Below are 24,807 nucleotides of genomic sequence, written 5' to 3'. Positions count from 1 at the left end.
AAATTGTGGCTGTGTCACTCTGGGACCCCAGTGCTGTGACAGTGACATTGGGACCCCCAAAATGTGGCGTTGTCACGGTGGGGTGCCTGTGCTGGGTTTGTGTCACCCCAATGTCGTGTCAGTGACATGGGGACCCCTGTGCTGGGTTTGTGTCACCCCCAAGCTGTGACAGTGACATGGGGACCCCCAAACTGTGACAGTGTCACTGTGGGCTGCCCGTGTTGGGTTTGTGTCACCCCCAGGCTCTGACAGTGACATTGGGACCCCCAAATTGTGGCAGTGTCACTGTGGGCTGCCCGTATTGAGTTTGTGTCACCCCAATGTCAAAACAGTGATGTGGGGACCCCCAAATAGTGACAGTGTCACTGTGGGACCCCTGTGCTGGGTCTGTGTCACCCCCAGGCTGTGACAGTGACATGGGGACCCCCAAACTGTGACAGTGTCACTGTGGAGGGCCCATGTTGGGTTTGTGTCACCCCAATGTTGTGACAGTGATATTGGGGACCCCCAGACTGTGTCAGTGTCACTGTGGGACCCTGTGCTGCATGTGTGTCACCCCCACATTCTGACAGTGACATTGGGGACTCCAAATTGTGGCAGTGTCACGGTGGGGTGCCAGTGCTGGGTTTGTTGTCACCCCAATGTTTTGTCAGTGACATGGGGACCCCTGTGCTGGGTCTGTGTCACCCCCATGCTGTGACAGTGACATGGAGACCCCCAAATTGTGGCAGTGTCACTGTGGGACCCCAGTGCTGTGACAGTGACATTGGGACCCCCAAATTGTGGCGTTGTCACAGTGGGGTGCCTGTGCTGGGTCTGTGTCACCTGCAGGCTGTGACAGTGACATGAGGACCCCCAGATTGTGGCGTTCTCACTGTGGGGGGCCCGTGTGGGGTTTGTGTCACCCCAATGTTGTGACAGTGATGTGGGGACCCCCAATTTGTGACAGTGTCAATGTGGGGTGCCCATGTTGGGTTTGTGTCACCCCTGTGCTGTGACAGTGACATGGGGACCCCCAAATAGTGACAGTGTCACTGTGGGACCTCTGTGCTGAATCTGTGTCACCCCCACATTCTGACAGTGACATGGGGACCCCCAAATTGTGGCGGTGTCACTGTGGGGTGCCCGTGCTGGGTCTGTGTCACCTGCAGGCTGTGACAGTGACATGAGGACCCCCAAATTGTGGCTGTGTCACTCTGGGACCCCTGTGCTGAGTTTGTGGCACCCCCAAGGCTGTGGCAGTGAACTGGGGACCCCCAAACTGTGACAGTGTCACTGTGGGACCCTGTGCTGCATCTGTGTCACCCCCACATTCTGACAGTGACATTGGGGACCCCAAATTGTGGCGTTGTCACGGTGGGGGGCCCATGTTGGGTTTGTGTCACCCCAATGTTGTGACAGTGACATGGGGACCCCCAAATAGTGGCAGTGTCACTGTGGGGTGCCTGTGCTGGGTCTGTGTCACCCCCACATTCTGACAGTGACATTGGGACCCCCAAATTGTGACCCTGTCCCCATGGCACCCCCAAGCTGTGACGCTGTCACCTGCAGGCTGTGACAGTGACATGGGGACCCCCAAATTGTGGCTGTGACACTGTGTCACCCCCAGACTGTGACACTGTCACTGTGGGACCCCCAAATTGTGATAGTGTCACCCCCAATTGTGACAGTGTCACTGCGGGACCCCCAAATTGTGGCAGTGTCACCCCAAATTGTGACGATGTCACTGTGGGACCCCCATATTGTGGCAGTGTCACCCCAATTGTGGCAATGTCACCCCCAAATTTTGGCTCTATCCCTGTGGGACCCCAAATTGTGGCAGCATCACCCCAAATTGTGACAGTGACATTGGGACCCACAAACTGTGGCAGTGTCACCCCAAATTGTGACATTGTCACTGTGGGACCCCCCAGTTGTGGCAGTGTCACCCCAAATTGTGGCAATGTCACCCCAAATTGTGACGGTGTCACCCCCAAATTGTGGCAGTGTCACCCCAAAGTGTGACAGTGTCACCCCAAACTGTGGCAGTGTCACCCCCAAATTGTGACAGTGATATTGTCACCCCCAAATTGTGGCACTGTCACTGTGGGACCCCCAAATTGTGGCAGCATCACCCCCAAATTGTGGCAGTGTCACCCCCAAATTGTGGCAGTGCCACCTCAAATTGTGACGGTGTCACCCCCAAATTGTGACGGTGTCACCCCCAAATTGTGGCAGTGCCACCCCAAATTGTGACGGTGTCACCCCCAAATTGTGACGGTGTCACAGGGACCCCCAAACTCTCCCGTTGTCACCGGGGTTGTGCCCTTGGGGACAGTCCCGGGGTCACCCAGGGGTCAGCCCTGGGAAGAAAGGGGATCCCCAAATCCTGGATCCCCCCAAAACCTTGGGATTGGAGTTCTGGGGGTCCCCAAATCCTGAATACCCCCAAATCTTTGGGATTGGAGTTCTGGGGGTCCCCAAATCCTGGATCCCCCCCAAAACCTTGGGATTGGTCTCTTGGGGGTCCCCAAATCCTGGATCCCCCAAAATCTTTAGGGTTGGTCTTTTGGGGTTCCCCAAAATCTTTGGGATTGGTGTCCTGGGGGTCCCAAAATCTTTGGGATTCGTGTCCTGGAGGTTCCCAAATCCTGGATCCCCCCAAAATCTTTGGGATTGGTGTCCTGGGGATCCCCAAAATCTTTGGGATTGGTGTCCTGGGGATCCCCAAAATCTTTGGGATTCGTGTCCTGGAGGTCCCCAAATCCTGGATCCCCCCAGAGTCTTTGGGATTGGTCTCTTGGCGGTCCCAAAATCTTTGGGGTCGGAGTCCTGGGGGACCCCAAATAATTGGGATTGGAGTCCTGGGGGGTCCCCAAATCCTGGATCCCCCAAAATCTTTGGGATTGGTCTTTTGGGGGTCCCCAAAATCTTTGGGGTCGGTGTCCTGATGTCCCCAAATCCTCGCTGTTTATTTTCCCAATTTTCCATGGATTTTTGGATTTTTTGTACCCTTCCCTCTCCTCGTTCCTCCCAAATCCTGATTTTTGCCTAAAATTCCGGGATTTTCCCCGAAATCGCTTGTGGCCCTATGGATGAAGTTTGGGTTTTTGGCACGATCCCAAATCCCTCCCTTGAGAATTGTCAGAATTCCTGGGAATTTAGGGCTGGAATTCCTGGGGGTAAAGGGTTAAAATTCCTTGGAGTTCATGGAAAATAATTTGATTTTTTTGGCTGAAATTCCAGAAATTTCCTAATTAAAATTCCTTGGAGTTCGTGGAAAAATAATTTAATTTTTTGGTTGAAATTCCTTGGAATTCCCAGCCAAAAATCCGGGAATTTTATGGCCAAAATTTTTGGGAATTTTTGTGACATTCCCAGAATTTTATGGCCAAAATTTTTGGGAATTTTTCTCTGACATTCCCAGGATTTCGTGGCCAAAATTTTGGGATTTTTTGCCGGAGATAAGGCGGGAAAACGGGGATTTTTCTGGGCGGAAGTGCGGATTTAGGAGCAGTTTTAGCAGAGGAATTGCGGATTTAGGACCGGTTTTAGCGTCGGAATTCCAGATTTAAGATCAGTTTTAGTGTCGGAATTCCAGATTTAGGATCGGTTTTAGCAGCGGAATTGTGGATTTAGGACCGGTTTTAGCAGTTAGGAACGATTCTAGCAGCGGAATTGCGGATTTAGGATTGGTTTTAGCATCGCAATTCCAGATTTAGGATCGGTTTTAGCAGCGGAATTGCGGATTTAGGACCGGTTTTAGCATCGCAATTCCAGATTTAGGATCGGTTTTAGCGTTGGAATTCCAGATTTAGGATCGGTTTTAGCGTCGGAATTCCAGATTTAGGATCGGTTTTAGCGTTGGAATTCCAGATTTAGGATTGGTTTTAGTGACAGAATTCCACATTTAGGATCGGTTTTAGCAGAATTGTGGATTTAGGACTGGTTTTAGCAGCGGGATGGCGGATTTAGGAGCGGTTTTAGCATTGGAATTGTGGATTTAGGATCGGTTTTAGCAGCGGGATTGCGGATTTAGGATCGGTTTTAGCAGAATTGTGGATTTTGGATTAGTTTTAGCAGTTAAGATTGGTTTTAACAGCGGAATTCCAGATTTAGGATTGGTTTTAGCAGCGGAATTGCAGATTTAGGAGCAGTTTTAACAGTTAAGATCGGTTTTAACAGCGCTTTTTGCCTCAGTTTCCCTTTTTCCCCAGGAATCCCTCCCAAAATTCCCATTTTAACCCCTTCCCCGCAGGATTTTGGGTGAGGGCAACGCCGGCCTCGTGGCTTTGGCCACGGACTGAACGCTGGGCGAGCAAATCCGCAAATTGGTTTTTGCAGTTAGGATCAGTTTTATGAGCGGAATAGTGGACTTAGAACTGGTTTTAGCAGTGGAATTGCGGATTTAGGAGCGGTTTTAGCAGAATTGTGGATTTAGGATCGGTTTTAGCATTGGAATTGTGGATTTAGGATTGGTTTTAGTAGTTAAGATTGGTTTTAACAGCAGAATTGTGGATTTAGAACCGGTTTTAACAGCGCTTTTTGCCTCAGTTTCCCTTTTTCCCCAGGAATCCCTCCCAAAATTCCCATTTTAACCCGTTTCTCGCAGGATTTTGGGCGAGGGCAACGCCGGCCTCATGGCTTTGGCCACGGACTCGACGCCGGGCAAGCGCATCCGCAAATTGGTTTTTGCGGTTAGGATCAGTTTTATGAGCGGAATAGTGGACTTAGAACTGGTTTTAGCAGCGGAATTGCGGATTTAGGATCGGTTTTATGAGCGGAATAGTGGACTTAGAACTGGTTTTAGCAGCGGGATTGCGGATTTAGGATCGGTTTTATGAGCGGAATAGTGGACTTAGAACTGGTTTTAGCAGCGGGATTGCGGATTTAGGAGCGGTTTTAGCAGAATTGTGGATTTCGGATTGGTTTTAGCAGCGGGATTGCAGATTTAGGATCGGTTTTAGCGGAATTGTGGATTTCGGATTGGTTTTAGTAGTTAAGATTGGTTTTAACAGCAGAATTGTGGATTTAGAACCGGTTTTAACAGCGCTTTTTGCCTCAGTTTCCCTTTTTCCCCAGGAATCCCTCCCAAAATTCCCATTTTATCCCGTTTCTCGCAGGATTTTGGGCGAGGGCAACGCCGGCCTCATGGCTTTGGCCACGGACTCGACGCCGGGCAAGCGCATCCGCAAACCTTCGCTGCTCTACGAGGGCTTCGAGAGCCCCACCATGGCCTCGGTTGCCTCGCTGGCCGCGCCGCAGGTGAACCCCCCTCCCCCGGAGGTGTCCAACCCCAAGAAGCCGGGGCGCGTCACCAACCAGCTCCAGTACCTGCACAAGGTGGTGATGAAAGCCCTCTGGAAGCACCAGTTCGCTTGGCCCTTCCGCCAGCCCGTGGACGCCGTTAAGCTCGGCTTACCGGTAATTTAGGCTCGGCTTTTATTCCTTTTTTTTTGGGGTTTTGTTTGTGTGGATTTGTTGGTTTTTGGTTCTAAGCCCAAATTTTGTCTCTCTCAGTCTCAGGTTCCAGCTCCAAAATTGAGTCATTGTTTAGACCTGAGATTAAATTTGGGGTGATCCTAAGCTTAATTTAAAACAATCCTAAACTGATTTAAATCAAACTTAAAATTGGTTTTGGGGTGGTCCTAAGCTCAATTTTGGGATGATCCTAAACTTAATTTCAGGGTGATCCTAATCTTAACTCAAGGAGTTAAGCTCGGCTTACCGGTAATTTAGGCTCGGCTTTTATTCCTTTTTTTTTGGGGTTTTGTTTGTGTGGATTTGTTGGTTTTTGGTTCTAATCCCGTTCCTCAGGGAGGTCCCGAGCCCAAATTTTGTCCCTCTCAGCCTCAGGTTCCAGCTCCAAAATGGTTTTCTTGTTTAGTCTTGAGATTAAGTTTGGGGTGATCCTAAACTCAGCTTAAGATGATCCTAAAACTGACTTAAAACAATCTTAAACTTGGTTTTGGGGTGATCCTAAAATGAATTTTGTGTTAATCCTAAACTTAGCTTAGAATGATCCTAAACCTAATTTCAAGGTGCTGCTGATCTTAAGGAGTTAAGCTGGGTTTAATGGTAATTTAGGCTCGGTTTTTATTCCTTTTTTTGGGTTTTTTGTTTGTGTGGATTTGTTGGTTTTTGGTTCTAATCCCGTTCCTCAGGGAGGTCCCGAGCCCAAATTTTGTCCCTCTCAGCCTCAGGTTCCAGCTCCAAAATGGTTTTCTTGTTTAGTCTTGAGATTAAGTTTGGGGTGATCCTAAACTTAACTTAAAACAATCCTAAACTGATTTAAAACAATCTTAAAATTGGTTTTGGGGTAATGCTAAAATGAATTTTGGGATAATCCTAAACTTAGCTTAGAATGATCCTAAACCTAATTTCAAGGTGATCCTAATCTTAACTCAAGGAGTTAAGCTCGGCTTACCGGTAATTTAGGCTCGGCTTTTATTCCTTTTTTTTTGGTTTTTTGTTTGTGTGGATTTGTTGGTTTTTGGTTCTAATCCCGTTCCTCAGGGAGGTCCCGAGCCCAAATTTTGTCCCTCTCAGCCTCAGGTTCCAGCTCCAAAATGGTTTTCTTGTTTAGTCTTGAGATTAAGTTTGGGGTGATCCTAAACTTAACTTAAAACAATCCTAAACTGATTTAAAACAATCTTAAAATTGGTTTTGGGGTAATGCTAAAATGAATTTTGGGATAATCCTAAACTTAGCTTAGAATGATCCTAAACCTAATTTCAAGGTGATCCTAATCTTAATTTAAGGAGTTAAGCTGGGTTTAATGGTAATTTAGGCTCGGCTTTTATTCCTTTTTTTGGTTTTTTGTTTGTGTGGATTTGTTGGTTTTTGGTTCTAATCCCGTTCCTCAGGGAGGTCCCGAGCCCAAATTTTGTCCCTCTCAGCCTCAGGTTCCAGCTCCAAAATGGTTTCCTTGTTTAGTCTTGAGATTAAGTTTGGGGTGATCCTAAACTCAGCTTAAAATGATCCTAAAACTGACTTAAAACAATCTTAAACTTGGTTTTGGGGTGATCCTAAAATGAATTTTGTGTTAATCCTAAACTTAGCTTAGAATGATCCTAAACCTAATTTCAAGGTGCTGCTGATCTTAAGGAGTTAAGCTGGGTTTAATGGTAATTTAGGCTCGGTTTTTATTCCTTTTTTTGGGTTTTTTGTTTGTGTGGATTTGTTGGTTTTTGGTTCTAATCCCGTTCCTCAGGGAGGTCCCGAGCCCAAATTTTGTCCCTCTCAGCCTCAGGTTCCAGCTCCAAAATGGTTTTCTTGTTTAGTCTTGAGATTAAGTTTGGGGTGATCCTAAACTCAGCTTAAAATGATCCTAAAACTGACTTAAAACAATCTTAAACTTGGTTTTGGGGTGATCCTAAAATGAATTTTGGGATAATCCTAAACTTAGCTTAAAACGATCCTAAACTTAATTTTAAGGTGATCCTAGTCTTAATTTAAGCTCGGCTTACCGGTAATTTAGACTCGGCTTTTATTCCTTTTTTTTGGGGGTTTTTATTCCTTTTTTTGGGTTTTTTTTTTGTGTGGATTTGTTGCTTTTTGGTTCTAAGCCCAAATTTTGTCCCTCTCAGCCTCAGGTTCCAGCTCCAAAATCCTCTCCTTGTTTAGACCTGAGATTAAATTTGGGATGATCCTAAACTCAGCTTAAAATGATTTTAGGCTTAACTTAAATTCCACTTAAATTCAGCTCCTGTTCCTCTCCTAAATCCCAAAATTCCAACAAAATCCCCCCCAAAATTCCCAATTTTTCCCTCCCAAACCTCCAAAATTCCAACAAAATCCCCAAAATTTTCAATTTTCCCCCCTAAACTCCCAAAATTCCCAATTTTTCCCTCCAAAACCCCCAAAATTCTGAATTTTCCCCCCCCAAAATTCCCAATTTTTCCCTCCAAAACCCCCGAAATTCCCAATTTTCCCCCCTAAACCCCCAAAATTCCAACAAAATCCCCCAAAATCCCCAATTCTCCCCCCCACCCCTCCCCCTTTCCTTTTTTTACCCTTTTTTTGCCTTTTTTCCATCTTTTTTTTGGCTTTTTTGAGCTTTTTTTGAGCTTTTTTTGCCGCTTTTTTTTGGCTTTTTTTTGGCTTTTTTTCCTTTTTTTTGGCTTTTTTTTGCTTTTTTTTGCTTTTTTTGCCTTTTTTTGCTTTTCTTTGCCTTTTTTTTTGCTTTTTTTTTCTTTTGCTCTGTTTTTGCCTTTTTCCACCTTTTTTTTTGCCTTTCTTTTGCCTTTTTTTGCTTATTTTTGCTTTTCTTTGCCTTTTTTTCCCCTTTTTTGCCTTTTTTCCCTTATTTTGCCTTTTTCCCCTCTTTTTTTGCCTTTTTTCCCTTTTTTTGCTTTTTTCCTTTTTTTCCCTTTTTGTTTTGCTTTTTTTTTGCTTTTCTTTGCCTTTTTTCCCCCTTTTCCCCCTCTTTTTTTCCTTTTTTTTTTTTGCCTTTTTTTTGCCTTTTTTTTGCCTTTTTTTTTGCCTTTTTTCCCCCCCTTTTTTTCTTTTTTTTTCCTTTTTTTGCTTTTTTTCCCCTCTTTTTTCCTTTTTTTTTCCCTTTTTTTTGCTTTTTTTGCCCTTTTTTTTGCTTTCTTTTTTGCTTTTCTTTCCCTTTTTTCTCTTTTTTCCCCTCTTTTTTTCCTTTTTTTTTTTGCTTTTTTTTGCATTTTTTTTCCATTTTTCCCCCTTTTTCCCCTCTTTTTTTCCTTTTTTTTCCCTTTTTTTCCCTTTTCTTTGCCTTTTTTGCCTTTTTTCCCTTTTTTTGCTTTTTTCCTTTTTTTCCCTTTTTGTTTTGCTTTTTTTTTGCTTTTCTTTGCCTTTTTTCCCCTTTTCCCCCTCTTTTTTTTTTCCTTTTTTTTGCCTTTTTTTTGCCTTTTTTTTTGCCTTTTTTTCTCCTTTTTTCCCCTCTTTTTTCCCTTTTTTTTTTTTCCTTCTTTTTCCCCTTTCTTTCCCTTTTTTTTCCTTTTTTTTTTTTTTTTTTCCCCTTTTTTCCCCTCTTTTTTTCCTTTTTTTTTCCTTTTTTTTGCTTTTTTTGCCCTTTTTTTTGCTTTCTTTTTGCTTTTCTTTCCCTTTTTTCTCTTTTTTCCCTCTTTTTTTCCTTTTTCTTTGCTTTTTTTTGCCTTTTTTTTCCATTTTTTTTCCTTTTTTCCCCTCTTTTTTTCCTTTTTTTTTCCCTTTTTTTCCCATTTCTTCGCCTTTTTTTGCCTTTTTTCCCTTTTTTTGCTTTTTTCCTTTTTTTCCCTTTTTTCTTTTTTTTGCTTTTCTTTGCCTTTTTTCCCCTTTTTTTCCCTCTTTTTTCCCTCTTTCTTTCCTTTTTTTTTCCTTTTTTTTTCCTTTTTTTTTTGCCTTTTTTTTTCCATTTTTTTCCCTTTTTTCCCCTCTTTTTTTCTTTTTTTTCCTTTTTTTTCCCCTTTTTTCCCTTCCTTTGCCTGCTGAGCCCCGATTTTGTTTTTTTCCTCCCCAACCTCAGGATTACCACAAGATCATCAAGCAGCCCATGGACATGGGCACCATCAAGAGGCGTCTGGAGAACAATTATTACTGGGGGGCGGCCGAGTGCATGCAGGACTTCAACACCATGTTCACCAACTGCTACATCTACAACAAGGTATGAGAAATGCACAAAAACACCCAAAAAACACACAAAATACACCCCAAAAAAATCCCAGTGGAAATAGCAAAAAATACCCCAAAAAACACCCAAAAATGCCATAAAAATACCCAAAAATCGCACAAAAAACGCACAAAATACATCCAAAAATGCACCCAAAAATTACCCAAAAATCACACAAAATATACCCAAAAATCACCCAAAAATCACACAAAATATATCCAAAAATGCACCCAAGAATCACATAAAATATACCCAAAATATACCCAAAATTCCCATTAAAATAGCAACACCATGTTCACCAACTGCTACATCTACAACAAGGTATGAGAAATGCACAAAAACACCCAAAAAACACACAAAAATCACCCCAAAAAATCCCAGTGGAAATAGCAAAAAATACCCCAAAAAAATGCATTAAAATGCCGTAAAAATACCCAAAAATCGCACAAAAAACGCACAAAATGCACCCAAAAATGCACCCAAAAATCACCCAAAAATCACACAAAAATACACAAAAAATATACCCAAAATACACCCACAAATCACCCAAAATATACCCAAAAATACACCCAAAATATACCCAAAATACACCCAAAATTCACATTAAAATAGCAACACCGTGTTCACCAACTGCTACATCTACAACAAGGTATGAGAAATGCACAAAAACACCCAAAAATCACCCAAAATACACCCAAAAAATCCCAGTGGAAATAGCAAAAAATACCCCAAAAAAATGCATTAAAATGCCATAAAAATACCCAAAAATCGCACAAAAAACGCACAAAATACATCCAAAAATGCACCCAAAAATCACCCAAAAATCACACAAAATATATCCAAAAATCCACCCAAAAATCACACAAAATATATCCAAAAATGCACCCAAGAATCACATAAAATATACCCAAAATATACCCAAAATTCCCATTAAAATAGCAACACCATGTTCACCAACTGCTACATCTACAACAAGGTATGAGAAATGCACAAAAACACCCAAAAAACACCCAAAAAAATCCCAGTGGAAATAGCAAAAAATACCCCCAAAAAATGCATTAAAATGCCGTAAAAATACCCAAAAATCGCACAAAAAACGCACAAAATACATCCAAAAATACACCCAAAAATGCACCCAAAAATCACCCAAAAATCACACAAAATATACCCAAAAATACACCCAAAAATCACACAAAAATCACACAAAATATATCCAAAAATCACCCAAAAATCACCCAAAATATACCGAAAAATCACCCAAAAATACACCCAAAATATACCCAAAATTCCCATTAAAATAGCAACACCATGTTCACCAACTGCTACATCTACAACAAGGTATGAGAAATGCACAAAAACACCCAAAAATCACCCAAAATACACCCAAAAAATCCCAGTGGAAATAGCAAAAAATACCCCAAAAAAATGCATTAAAATGCCATAAAAATACCCAAAAATCGCACAAAAAACGCACAAAATACATCCAAAAATCCACCCAAAATATATCCAAAAATACACCCAAAAATCACCCAAAATATACCCAAAAATCACCCAAAAATCACACAAAAATCCCTAAAAAATTCAGAAAAAAATCTGAAAAAATTCCCCAAAATATACCCAAAAGTTAAAGGAAAAACACCAAAAAAATTGAGAAAAAATCCCTTAAAAAATCCCCAAAAATTCTGAAAAAAACCTCGAAAGAAATTCCAAAAAAAATCTGAAAAAATCCAAAAAATTCTCCCAAAATTAAAGGAAAAACACCAAAAAAATTGAGGAAAAATCCTCCAAGAAATCCCAGAAAATCAGAAAAAAATCCAAAAAATTCAGAAAAAAAATCCCAAAAAAATTCTGAAAAAATCCCAAAATATTCAGAAAAAAATAAACAAAATTCTGAAAAAAATCCCAAAAAATTAAAGGAAAAACACCAAAAAAAAATCAGAAAAAAATTCCTAAAAACTTCAGAAAACATCCCAAAAAATTCCAAAAAAAAACCCAAAAAAATCCCCAAAAATTAAAAAAAAAAGCCCAAAAAATTCAGAAAAAAATTCTGAAAAAAATCCGAAAAATGCAGAAAAAAATCCCAAAAAATTCTGAAAAAAATCCCCCAGAAAACCCCAAAAAATCCCCAAAAAAATCTGAAAAAAACCCGAAAAATTCGGAAAAAATTAAAAAAAAAAAATCCAAAAAATGCAGGAAAAAATCCCAAAAAATTCTCCCCAAATTAAAGGAAAAACACCAAAAAAATTGAGGAAAAATCCTCCAAAAAATCCCAAAAAATTCAGAAAAAAATCCGAAAAAAATCCCAAAAGTTCAGAAAAAAAATCCCAAAAAATTGAGAAAAAAACCCAAAAAATTCCGGAAAAAATCCCAAAAAATCTGTAAAAAAAAACCTGAAAAAGTCAGAAAAAAAATTCGAAAAAAATCCAAAAAATTCAGAAAAAAATCCCAAAAATTTCTGAAGCAATCCTGAAAAACGTCCCACCCCTAATTCCCGTTTTTCTCCTGGTTTTTTCCCGTTTTTCTCCTGGTTTTTTTCCCATTTTTTCCCATTTTTTTCCCATTTTTTCCCGTTTTTTTCCCGTTTTTTTCCCGTTTTCCCCAGCCCACGGACGACATCGTGCTGATGGCGCAGACGCTGGGGAAGCTCTTCCCTAAAAATGATAAAAAATCCCCAGAAATGAAAAATTCCCCCCCAAAAAATCCCAAAATATTAAAACATCAAAAAATGGAGGAAAAATCCCTAAAAAATTCAGAAAAAATCAAAAAAATTCCATAAAAAATCCCAAAAATCCCCCAAAAATTAAAGGAAAAACACCAAAAAATTGAGAAAAAATCCCTTGAAAAATCCCAAAAAACTCCCAAAAAAATCCCAAAATTTAAAGGAAAAACACCAAAAAATTGGGAAAAAATCCCCCAAAAAATCCCAAAAATTCAGAAAAAAATCCAAAAAAAATCCCAAAAAATTCAGGAAAAAATCCCAAAAAATTCCCAAAAAAACCCCAAAAAAATCCGAAAAAACCCCCAAAAATCCCAAAAAATTTAGAAAAAACCTCAAAAAAAATCCGAGAAAAACTAAAAAAAAATCCCAAAAAATTAAAAAAAAAAATCTGAAAAAATGCCCAAAAAATTCTCCCAAAATTAAAGGAAAAACACCAAAAAATTGAGAAAAAAATCCCTTAAAAATCCGAAAAAAATCAGAAAAAAATTCGAAAAAAATTCCAAAAAAATTCAGGAAAAAACCCAAAAAATTCCAAAAAAAACCCGAAAAATTCGGAAAAAATTCCCCAAAAAATTGAGAAAAAAATTCCCAAAAAATTCTCCCAAAATTAAAGGAAAAACACCAAAAAATTGAGAAAAAAATCCCTTAAAAATTCGAAAAAATTTGAAAAAAATCCCAAAAATTCCGAAAAAATTCAGAAAAAAATCCCAAAAAATTCCCAAAAATTCCCCCAAATCCCCGGTCATTTTCCCACCCCTAATTCCCATTTTTCTCCTGGTTTTTTTCCCATTTTTCTCCTGTTTTTTCCCATTTTTCCCATTTTTTCCCGTTTTTTTCCCGTTTTTTCCCCAGCCCACGGACGACATCGTGCTGATGGCGCAGACGCTGGGGAAGCTCTTCCCTAAAAATGATAAAAAATCCCCAGAAATGAAAAATTCCCCCCCAAAAAATCCCAAAATATCAAAACACCAAAAAATGGAGGAAAAATCCCTAAAAAATTCAGAAAAAAAACCAAAAAAATGCAGGAAAAAATCCCAAAAAATTCTGAAAGAATCCCAAATAATCCCAAAAAATTAAAAGAAAAACACCAAAAAATTGAGAAAGAATCCCCCAAAAAATCCCCAAAAATTCAGAAAAAAATCTGAAAAAAATCCCAAAAGTTCAGAAAAAAATCCCAAAAAATTCAGAAAAAAAATCCAAAAAATTCAGAAAAAAACCCAAAAAAATTCTGAAAAAAATCCCAAAAAAATCTGAAAAAAATCCCCCAAAATTCAAAAAAAACCCCCAAAAAATCCCCAAAAATTCTGAAAAAAACACGAAAAATTCAGAAAAAAATTCCGAAAAAATTCAGAAAAAAATCCCAAAAAATTCCCAAAAAATCCCCACCCCTAATTCCCATTTTTCTCCTGGTTTTTTTCCCATTTTTTCCCATTTTTTTCCCATTTTTTTCCCATTTTTTCCCGTTTTTCCCCAGCCCACGGACGACATCGTGCTGATGGCGCAGACGCTGGGGAAGCTCTTCCCTAAAAATGATAAAAAAATCCCCAGAACAGAAAAATAAACCTGAAAAATTCCTCCCCCAAAATCCCAAAATATTAAAACATCAAAAAATGGAGGAAAAATCCCTAAAAAATTCAGAAAAAATCTTAAAAAATTCAGAAAAAAAATCCAGAAACATTCAGAAAAAAAATCTTAAAAATTCAGAAAAAAATCCCAAAAAATCCCAAAAAATTAAAGGAAAAACACCAAAAAAATTGAGAAAAAAAATCAGGAAAAAATCCCAAAAAACCCAAAAAAACCAAAAAAAATCCCCAAAAACTCTGAAAAAAATCCAAAAAATGCAGAAAAAATACCAAAAAATTCCAAAAAAAAACCAAAAAAAAAAATCCCCCAAAATTCCAAAAAAACCCCAAAATTTCAGAAAAAAAAACCCCAAAAATTCTGAAAAAACACCCAAAAAATCCCTTAAAAATTTAGAAAAAAATCCAAAAAATTCTGAAAAAAATTCCCAAAAAATTCAGAAAAAAAGCCCAAAAAATTCTCCCCAAATTAAAGGAAAAACACCAAAAAAATTGAGGAAAAATCCTCCAAAAAATCCCAAAAAATTCAGAAAAAAATCCGAAAAAAATCCCAAAAGTTCAGAAAAAAAATCCCAAAAAATTGAGAAAAAAAACCCAAAAAAATCCGGAAAAAATCCCCAAAAAATCGGAAAAAAACCCGAAAAATTCAGAAAAAAAATTCGAAAGAAATCCAAAAAATTCAGAAAAAAATCCCAAAAAATTCAGAAAAAAATCCCCAAAATTTCTGAAGCAATCCTGAAAAACTTCCCACCCCTAATTCCCGTTTTTCTCCTGTTTTTTTTCCCATTTTTTCCCATTTTTTCCCGTTTTTTCCCCAGCCCACGGACGACATCGTGCTGATGGCGCAGACGCTGGAGAAGCTCTTCCCTAAAAATGATAAAAAATCCCCAGAACAGAAAAATAAACCTGAAAAATTCCTCCCCCAAAATCCCAAAATATTAAAACATCAAAAAATGGATGAAAAATCCCTAAAAAATTCAGGAAAAAAATCCAGAAACATTCAGAAAAAAAAATTTAAAAATTCAGGAAAAAATCCCAAAAAAACCCCAAAAAAATCCCCAAAAATTCCGAAAAAAATCCAAAAAATTCAGAAAGAAATTCGAAAAAAATCTAAGAAATGCAGGAAAAAATCCCAAAAAATTCTGAAAAAAATCCCCAAAAATTCAAAAAAAATCCCAAAAAATTCAGAAAGAAAATTCAAAAAATTCCCCAAAAAATCCCAAAATTTAAAGGAAAAACACCAAAAAAATGAGAAAAAAATCCCTAAAAAATTCAGGAAAAAACCCCAAAAATTCCAAAAAAAACCCCAACAAAATTCTGAAAAAAATCCCAAAAATTCCCCAAAATTTAAAGGAAAAACACCCAAAAATTGAAAAAAAAAAAACAAAACCAAAAATTCAGAAAAAAATCCCCAAAATTCAAAAAAAAAAATCCGAAAAAAATCCCCCAAAATTCTGAAAAAATCCCCAAAAAATTCAGAAAAAAATCCCCAAAAATTCCCTAAAAATCCCCCAAATCCCCGGTCATTTTCCCACCTCTAATTCCCGTTTTTCTCCTGGTTTTTTCCCATTTTTCTCCTGGTTTTTTCCCATTTTTCTCCTGTTTTTTTCCCATTTTTCCCGTTTTTTTCCCGTTTTTCCCCAGCCCACGGACGACATCGTGCTGATGGCGCAGACGCTGGGGAAGCTCTTCCCTAAAAATGATAAAAAATCCCCAGAAATGAAAAATTCCCCCCCAAAAAATCCCAAAATATCAAAACACCAAAAAATGGAGGAAAAATCCCTAAAAAATTCAGAAAAAATCAAAAAAATTCCATAAAAAATCCCAAAAATCCCCCAAAAATTAAAGGAAAAACACCAAAAAATTGAGAAAAAATCCCTTGAAAAATCCCAAAAAACTCCCAAAAAAATCCCAAAATTTAAAGGAAAAACACCAAAAAATTGGGAAAAAATCCCCCAAAAAATCCCAAAAATTCAGAAAAAAATCCAAAAAAAAATCCCAAAAAATTCAGGAAAAAATCCCAAAAAATTCCCCAAAAAACCCCAAAAAAATCCGAAAAAACCCCCAAAAATCCCAAAAAATTTAGAAAAAACCTCAAAAAAAATCCGAGAAAAACTAAAAAAAATCCCAAAAAATTAAAAAAAAAAATCTGAAAAAATGCCCAAAAAATTCTCCCAAAATTAAAGGAAAAACACCAAAAAATTGAGAAAAAAATCCCTTAAAAATCCGAAAAAAATCAGAAAAAAATTCGAAAAAAATTCCAAAAAAATTCAGGAAAAAACCCAAAAAATTCCAAAAAAAACCCGAAAAATTCGGAAAAAATTCCCCAAAAAATTGAGAAAAAAATTCCCAAAAAATTCTCCCAAAATTAAAGGAAAAACACCAAAAAATTGAGAAAAAAATCCCTTAAAAATTCGAAAAAAAATTTGAAAAAAATCCCAAAAATTCCGAAAAAATTCAGAAAAAAATCCCAAAAAATTCTCCCAAAATTAAAGGAAAAACACCAAAAAATTGAGAAAAAAATCCCTTAAAAATTCGAAAAAATTTGAAAAAAATCCCAAAAATTCCGAAAAAATTCAGAAAAAAATCCCAAAAAATTCTCCCAAAATTAAAGGAAAAACACCAAAAAATTGAGAAAAAAATCCCTTAAAAATTCGAAAAAATTTGAAAAAAATCCCAAAAATTCCGAAAAAATTCAGAAAAAAATCCCAAAAAATTCCCAAAAATTCCCCCAAATCCCCGGTCATTTTCCCACCCCTAATTCCCATTTTTCTCCTGGTTTTTTTCCCATTTTTCTCCTGTTTTTTCCCATTTTTTTTCCATTTTTTTCCCGTTTTTTTCCCGTTTTTCCCCAGCCCACGGACGACATCGTGCTGATGGCGCAGACGCTGGGGAAGCTCTTCCCTAAAAATGATAAAAAATCCCCAGAAATGAAAAATTCCCCCCCAAAAAATCCCAAAATATCAAAACACCAAAAAATGGAGGAAAAATCCCTAAAAAATTCAGAAAAAATCAAAAAAATTCCATAAAAAATCCCAAAAAATCCCCCAAAAATTAAAGGAAAAACACCAAAAAATTGAGAAAAAATCCCTTGAAAAATCCCAAAAAACTCCCAAAAAAATCCCAAAATTTAAAGGAAAAACACCAAAAAATTGGGAAAAAATCCCCCAAAAAATCCCAAAAATTCAGAAAAAAATCCAAAAAAAATCCCAAAAAAATTCAGGAAAAAATCCCAAAAAATTCCCAAAAAAACCCCAAAAAAATCCGAAAAAACCCCCAAAAATCCCAAAAAATTTAGAAAAAACCTCAAAAAAAATCCGAGAAAAACTAAAAAAAAATCCCAAAAAATTAAAAAAAAAAATCTGAAAAAATGCCCAAAAAATTCTCCCAAAATTAAAGGAAAAACACCAAAAAATTGAGAAAAAAATCCCTTAAAAATCCGAAAAAAATCAGAAAAAAATTCGAAAAAAATTCCAAAAAAATTCAGGAAAAAACCCAAAAAATTCAAAAAAAAACCCGAAAAATTCGGAAAAAATTCCCCAAAAAATTGAGAAAAAAAATTCCCAAAAAATTCTCCCAAAATTAAAGGAAAAACACCAAAAAATTGAGAAAAAAATCCCTTAAAAATTCGAAAAAATTTGAAAAAAATCCCAAAAATTCCGAAAAAATTCAGAAAAAAAATCCCAAAAAATTCCCAAAAATTCCCCCAAATCCCCGGTCATTTTCCCACCCCTAATTCCCATTTTTTCTCCTGGTTTTTTTCCCATTTTTCTCCTGTTTTTTTCCCATTTTTTCCCATTTTTTCCCGTTTTTTTTCCCGTTTTTCCCCAGCCCACGGACGACATCGTGCTGATGGCGCAGACGCTGGGGAAGCTCTTCCCTAAAAATGATAAAAAATCCCCAGAAATGAAAAATTCCCCCCCAAAAAATCCCAAAATATCAAAACACCAAAAAATGGAGGAAAAATCCCTAAAAAATTCAGAAAAAATCAAAAAAATTCCATAAAAAATCCCAAAAATTCCCCCCAAATCCCCGGTCATTTTCCCACCTCTAATTCCCGTTTTTCTCCTGGTTTTTTCCCATTTTTCTCCTGGTTTTTTTCCCATTTTTTCCCATTTTTTCCCGTTTTTCCCAGCCCACGGACGACATCGTGCTGATGGCGCAGACGCTGGAGAAGCTCTTCCTGCAGAAGGTGGCGCAGATGCCGCCCGAGGAGCAGGAGCTGCTGCTGCCCCTGGCCAAGAACAGCCACAAGAAAGGGGCGGCGCGGGCGGCAGGTGGGGAAAATCCCGGGATTTGGGGGGAAAAAATGGGATTTGGGGAGAAGAAATGGGATTTGGGGGGGAAAAAATGGGATTTGGGGAGAAGAAATGGGATTTGGGGGGAAAAAAATGGGATTTGGGGGGGAAAAAATGGGATTTGGGGGGAAAAAAAATGGGATTTGGGGAGAAAAATCCCAAATTTGGGGGAAAAATCCCAGATTTTGGGGGAAAAAATCCCAAATTTGGGGGAAAAATCCCAAATTTTGGGGAAAAAATCCCAAATTTTGGGGGAAAATCCTGGGATTTGGGGAGAAAAATCCCAAATTTGGGGGAAAAATCCCAGATTTTGGGGGAAAAATCCCAAATTTGGGGAGAAAAATCCCAAATTTGGGGGAAAAATGGGATTTGGGGGGAAAAAATCCCAAATTTGGGGGAAAAAATGGGATTTGGGGGGAAAAAATCCCAAATTTTGGGGGGAAAAATGGGATTTGGGGGGAAAAAATCCCAAATTTTGGGGGAAAAAAATCCCAAATTTTGGGTGAAAAAATGGGATTTTGGGGGGAAAAATGGGATTTGGGGGAGAAAAAAAAAGAGATTTGGGGGAGAAAAAAAATGGGATTTTGGGAGAAAAAATGGGATTTGGGGAGAAAAATCCCAAATTTGGGGGGAAAAATGGGATTTGGGGGGAAAAAATCCCAAATTTTGGGGGAAAAAATGGGATTTGGGGGAAAAAAACATAAATTTTGGGGTTAAAAAAAAGGGATTTTTGGGAAAAAATGGGATTTTGGGGAGAAAAATGGGATTTGGGGCAGAAAAAAAAGGGATTTTGGGGGGAAAAATGGGATTTTGGGGGAAAAATCTCAAATTTTGGGGGAAAAATCCCAAATTTTGGGGGAAAAACCTCAGGATTTTGGGGGGAAAAATGGGATTTGGAGGGAAAATCCCAAATTTTGGGGGGAAAAATCCCAGATTTTGGGGAAAAAACCTCGGGATTTGGGGGGGAAAAAATGGGATTTTGGGGGGAAAAAATGGGATTTTGGGGGGAAAAAATGGGATTTTGGGGGAAAAAATCCCAAATTTTGGGGAAAAATCCCAGATTTTGGGGAAAAAAATCATAAATTTTGGGGAAAAAACCTCAGGATTTTGGGGGGGAAAAAATGGGATTTGGGGGAAAAATCCCAAATTTGGGGGGAAAAATGGGATTTGGGGGGAAAAAATCCCAAATTTTGGGGGAAAAAATGGGATTTTGGGGAAAAAAACATAAATTTTGGGGTTAAAAAAAAGGGATTTTTGGGAAAAAATGGGATTTTGGGGAGAAAAATGGGATTTGGGGCAGAAAAAAAAGGGATTTTGGGGGGAAAAATGGGATTTTGGGGGAAAAATCTCAAATTTTGGGGAAAAAACCTCAGGATTTTGGGGGGAAAAATGGGATTTGGGGGGAAAAATGGGATTTGGGGGAAAATCCCAAATTTTGGGGGGAAAAATCCCAGATTTTGGGGAAAAAACCTCGGGATTTGGGGGGGAAAAAAATGGGATTTTGGGGGGAAAAAATGGGATTTTGGGGGAAAAAATCCCAAATTTTGGGGAAAAATCCCAGATTTTGGGGAAAAAAATTATAAATTTTGGGGAAAAAACCTCAGGATTTTGGGGGGGAAAAAATGGGATTTTGGGGAAAAAAAACGGGATTTTGGGGGAGAAAAAATGGGATTTGGGGGAAAAAATGGGATTTTTATGTCCCCAAATCCCTTTTCCCGGGATTTTTCTGTCCCCAAATCCCTTTTCCCACATTTTTAATGTTCCCAAATCCCATTTTCCCAGATTTTTACCTCCTTTAGTACATTTTCACTCCAATTTTCCAGGATTTTTGCGTCTCCCAACCCTGTTTTTTCCACATTTTTGGGTCTTCCAACCCCATTTTTCCCGGTTTTTCCCTCTATTTTCCCCCTTTCCCCCATTTTTCCAGGTTTCCCCCATTTTTCCCGATTTCCCCCCCATTTTTCCACGTTTTCCCCCCTTTTTTCCAGGTTTCTCCCCCATTTTCCCACATTTTTCCCTCATTTTTCCAGGTTTTCCCGCAATTTTCCAGGTTTTCCCCCTTTTTTCCTTGTTTTTCCCCCATTTTTCCAGATTTTCCCCCATTTTTTCCAGGTTTTTCCCCATTTTCCCAGGTTTTCCCCCCATTTTTCCAGATTTTTCCCCCCATTTTTCATTGTTTTCCCCCCATTTCTCCAGGTTTCCCCCATTTTCCAGGTTTTTCCCGATTTTCCCAGGTTTTCCCCATCTTTCCAGCTTTTCCCCCATTTTTCCCGGTTTTTCCCCCATTTTTCCCCAATTCCCCCCCCCCCCCCCCCATTTTTCCAGATTTTTCCCGATTTTCCATTTTTCCCCCCAATTTTCCAGGTTTTTTCCTGATTTTTCCAGTTTTCCCCCTTTTTCCAGGTTTTTCCCCATTTTCCCAGGAATTTTTGGGATTTTTCCCATTTTTTCCCTGTTTTTCCCAGCTCTCCTGGCGGGTCTGACCGGCGCAGCCCAGCAGGTCCCGGCGTCTCCTCGGTGTCCCTTGGGATGTTCCCAAATCCCTTTTCCCGGGATTTTTGTGCTCTTTTAGGGATCCCAACCCCATTTTCCCAGGAATTTTTGGGATTTTTCCCATTTTTTCCCTGTTTTTCCCAGCTCTCCTGGCGGGTCTGACCAGCGCAGCCCAGCCGGTCCCGGCGTCTCCTCGGTGTCCCTTGGGATGTTCCCAAATCCCTTTTCCTGGGATTTTTACATCCCCAAATCCCATTTTCCCACAATTTTAATGTCCCCAAATCCCATTTTCCCAGATTTTTACCTCCTTTAGGACGTTTTCACTCCAATTTTCCAGGATTTTTGGGTCTCCCAACCCTGTTTTTTCCACATTTTTGGGTCTTCCAACCCCATTTTTCCAGGTTTCCCCCCCCCATTTTTCATTGTTTTCCCCGCATTTTTCCAGGTTTCCCCCATTTTCCAGATTTTTCCCATTTTCCATTTTTCACCCCAATTTTCCAGGTTTTTTTCCTGATTTTTACAGATTTTCCCCCGATTTTTCCAGGTTTTTCCCCCATTTTCCCGATTTCTCCCCCATTTTCCCAGGGTTTTCCCCCCATTTTTCCAAGTTTTTCCCCTATTTTCCAGGTTTTTGCATCTCCCAACCCTGTTTTTTCCACATTTTTTGGTCTTCCAACCCCATTTTGCCAGGAATTTTTGGGATCCCCATGGATTTTTCCCATTTTTTCCCATTTTTTCCCTGTTTTTCCCAGCTCTCCTGGCGGGTCTGACCGGCGCAGCCCAGCAGGTCCTGGCGTCTCCTCGGTGTCCCTTGGGATGTTCCCAAATCCCTTTTCCTGGGATTTTTACATCCCCAAATCCCATTTTCCCACAATTTTAATGTCCCCAAATCCCATTTTCCCAGATTTTTACCTCCTTTAGGATGTTTTCACTCCAATTTTCCAGGATTTTTGGGTCTCCCAACCCTGTTTTTTCCACATTTTTGGGTCTTCCAACCCCATTTTTCCAGGTTTCCCCCCCCCATTTTTCATTGTTTTCCCCGCATTTTTCCAGGTTTCCCCCATTTTCCAGATTTTTCCCATTTTCCATTTTTCCCCCCAATTTTCCAGGTTTTTTTCCTGATTTTTACAGATTTTCCCCCGATTTTTCCAGGTTTTTCCCCCATTTTCCCGATTTCTCCCCCATTTTCCCAGGGTTTTCCCCCCATTTTTCCAAGTTTTTCCCCTATTTTCCAGGTTTTTGCATCTCCCAACCCTGTTTTTTCCACATTTTTTGGTCTTCCAACCCCATTTTGCCAGGAATTTTTGGGATCCCCATGGATTTTTCCCATTTTTTCCCATTTTTTCCCATTTTTTCCCAGCTCTCCTGGCGGGTCTGACCGGCGCAGCCCAGCCGGTCCCGGCGTCTCCTCGGTGTCCCTTGGGATGTTCCCAAATCCCTTTTCCCGGGATTTTTACATCCCCAAATCCCATTTTGCCAGGAATTTTTGGGATTTTTCCCATTTTTTCCCTGTTTTTCCCAGCTCTCCTGGCGGGTCTGACCGGCGCAGCCCAGCAGGTCCCGGCCGTCTCCTCGGTGTCCCAACCCTCGTCCGGTTACGCTCCCGAAATCCCGACCACCATCGTCAACCTCCCGCACCCGTCGGTCATCGCCGCGCCGCTCCTGAAATCCCTGCAGCACGCCGGGGCCCTTCCCAGTGCTCCCGGCGCTCCCGGCAACCCCGGCAACCCCGGCAACCCCGGCAACCCCGGCGTCCTGGCGGCTCCCGCGCCCACCCAGCCCGTGGCCAAGGTGAGTCTGGGGGGGATTTGGGGTTTTTTTTTTTGGGGGGTGTTTGGGGTGGGATTTGAGGGATTTGGGGTGGGATTTGGGGGGTTTTGGGGTGGGATTTGGGGAGTTTGGGGTGGGATTTGGGGGATTTGGGGTGGGATTTGGGGAGTTTGGGGTGGGATTTGGGGAGTTTGGGGTGGGATTTGGGGAGTTTGGGGTGGGATTTGGGGAGTTTGGGGTGGGATTTGGGGGTTTTTGGGCAGGGGGATTGGGATTGGGTGGGATTTGGGGGGTTTGGGGTGGAATTTGGGGAGTTTGGGGTGGTGGGATGGAATTCCAGGTGGGATTTGGGGGGTTTGGGATGCTGGGATTGGGTTTGGGGTGGGATTTGGGGAGTTTGGGGTGGGATTTGGAGGGTTTGGGGGTTTTTGGGTGGTGGGATTGGGTTTGGGATGGGATTTGGGGGGTTTGGGGTGGGATTTGGGGAGTTTGGGGTGGGATTTGGGGGGATTTGGGGGAGTTTGGGGTGATGGGATTGGGTTTGGGGTGGGATTTGGGGAGTTTGGGCTGGGATTTGGGGGGTTGGGGGGTTTGGGGTGGTATTTGGGGAGTTTGGGGTGGGATTTGGGGGATTTGGGGGTTTTTGGGCGGTGGGATTGGGATTGGGGTGAGATTTGGGGGGTTTGGGGTGGGATTTGGGATGGTGGGATTGGGTTTGGGGAGTTTGGGATGGAATTCTAGGTGCGATTTGAGGGGTTTGGGATGCTGGGATTGGTTTGGGGTGGGATTTGGGGAGTTTGGGAGGATTTGGGGTGGGATTTGGGGCATTTGGGATGGGATTTGGGGGGTTTGGGATGCTGGGATTGGGTTTGGGGTGGGATTTGTGATTTGGGGTGATGGGATTTGGGAATTCTGGATGGGAGTGGGGAGTTTGGGATGGTGGGATTGGGTTTGGGGTGGGATTTGGGGGGTTTGGGGTGGGATTTTTTTATCTTGGAATGGGATTTTTTTTCTTGGAATGGGATTTGGAGACATTGGAATGGGATTTTTTTTATCCTGGAATGGGATTTTAGGACACTGGAATGGGATTTTTTTTATCCTGGAATGGGATTTTGGGACACTGGAATGGGATTTTAGGACACTGAAATGGGATATTTTTATCCTGGAATGGAATTTTTTTCCTCCTGGGTTGGGATTTTGATTCTTGGAATGAGATTTGGGACGCTGGAATTTTGGGATTTTGGGATTTTGGACCACACCAGCACGATCTCCAGCAACCCCAAACCCCCAAACCTTGGCTCTCCCACGGCAGAAAAAGGGCGTGAAGCGGAAAGCCGACACCACCACTCCCACCACCACGGCCATCATCGCCACCAGCGGCGGCGAATCCTCCCCTTCCATCCCGGAAAACCCCAAAGCCGCCAAAATCCCGGCGCGGCGCGAGAGCGGCCGACCCATCAAACCCCCCCGGAAAGATCTCCCGGATTCCCAACAGCACCAAACTTCCAAGAAAGGGAAACTTTCGGAGCAGCTGAAATATTGCAACGGGATTTTGAAGGAGCTGCTGTCCAAAAAACACGCGGCCTACGCGTGGCCCTTCTACAAACCCGTCGACGCGTCGGCGTTGGGCCTCCACGATTACCACGAGATCATCAAGCATCCCATGGATCTCAGCACCATCAAGGTGAGGTTGGACGGATTTTTGGGAATTTTTTGGGGGATTTTTAGGAATTTTTGGGGATTTTTAGGGATTTTTTGGGAATTTTTTTGGAGTTTCTTGGAGATTTCTTGAATTTTTGGGACAAAAAATGGAGGCTTTATTTGTTGACTCTTCGTTGACCCGTTGACCTTTCCACGACCCTGTTGACCCTTCCATGACCCCGTTGACCCTTCCATGACCCCGTTGACCCTTCCATGACCCTCTTGACCCCGTTGACCATTCCTTGACCCCATTGACCCTTCCATGACTCTATTGACCCTTCCTTGACCCCATTGACCCTTCCATGACCCCATTGACTCTTCCTTGACCCCATTGACCCTTCCATGACCCCGTTGACTCTTCCTTGACCCCGTTGACTCTTCCATGACCCTGTTGACCCCGTTGACCATTCCTTGACCTCACTGACCCTTCCATGACCCCATTGACCCTTCCATCACCCCATTGACCCTTCCATGACCTCATTGACCCTTCCATGACCCCGTTGACCCTTCCATGACCCCATAACTCCACGATTACCATGAGCTCATCAAGCATCCCATGGATCTCAGCACCATCAAGGTGAGGTTGGATGGATTTGGGAAATTTTTGGGATTTTTGGGGATTTTTGGGAATTTTTTGGGGTTTTTAGGAAT

At 40.7% G+C, this 24,807-nt stretch overlaps 2 protein-coding genes across 4 annotated transcripts in view; one reads left to right on the top strand and one right to left on the bottom strand.

Moving 5' to 3' along the window:
* Positions 1–4,657, bottom strand: part of LOC128801703 (class II histocompatibility antigen, M alpha chain-like) — a 10,520-nt gene extending 5,863 nt beyond the window's left edge. The window contains exon 1 of the mRNA XM_053967740.1: positions 4,579–4,657. Within this exon, the coding sequence (XP_053823715.1) occupies positions 4,579–4,657 (79 nt within the window). The remainder of the gene's footprint in view (positions 1–4,578) is intronic.
* A 339-nt stretch (positions 4,658–4,996) lies between these two features.
* Positions 4,997–24,807, top strand: part of BRD2 (bromodomain containing 2) — a 30,608-nt gene continuing 10,797 nt past the window's right edge. Inside the window, exons 1-5 of one of the 3 annotated variants that reach the window (XM_053967815.1) lie at positions 4,997–5,403; positions 9,452–9,589; positions 18,030–18,171; positions 22,208–22,476; positions 23,768–24,139. In XM_053967815.1, coding sequence (XP_053823790.1) covers positions 5,131–5,403; positions 9,452–9,589; positions 18,030–18,171; positions 22,208–22,476; positions 23,768–24,139 — 1,194 coding nt within the window. In that variant the 5' untranslated portion in view covers positions 4,997–5,130. The remainder of the gene's footprint in view (positions 5,404–9,451; positions 9,590–18,029; positions 18,172–22,207; positions 22,477–23,767; positions 24,140–24,807) is intronic. The other 2 variants (XM_053967814.1, XM_053967816.1) reach the window with 2 other exon arrangements.

Source organism: Vidua chalybeata, chromosome 31, assembly GCF_026979565.1.
Source record: "Vidua chalybeata isolate OUT-0048 chromosome 31, bVidCha1 merged haplotype, whole genome shotgun sequence".
NCBI lineage: Eukaryota > Metazoa > Chordata > Aves > Passeriformes > Viduidae > Vidua > Vidua chalybeata.
Note: the sequence above shows the minus strand (reverse complement) of the source record. Positions and strands in the feature narration are given on the sequence as shown.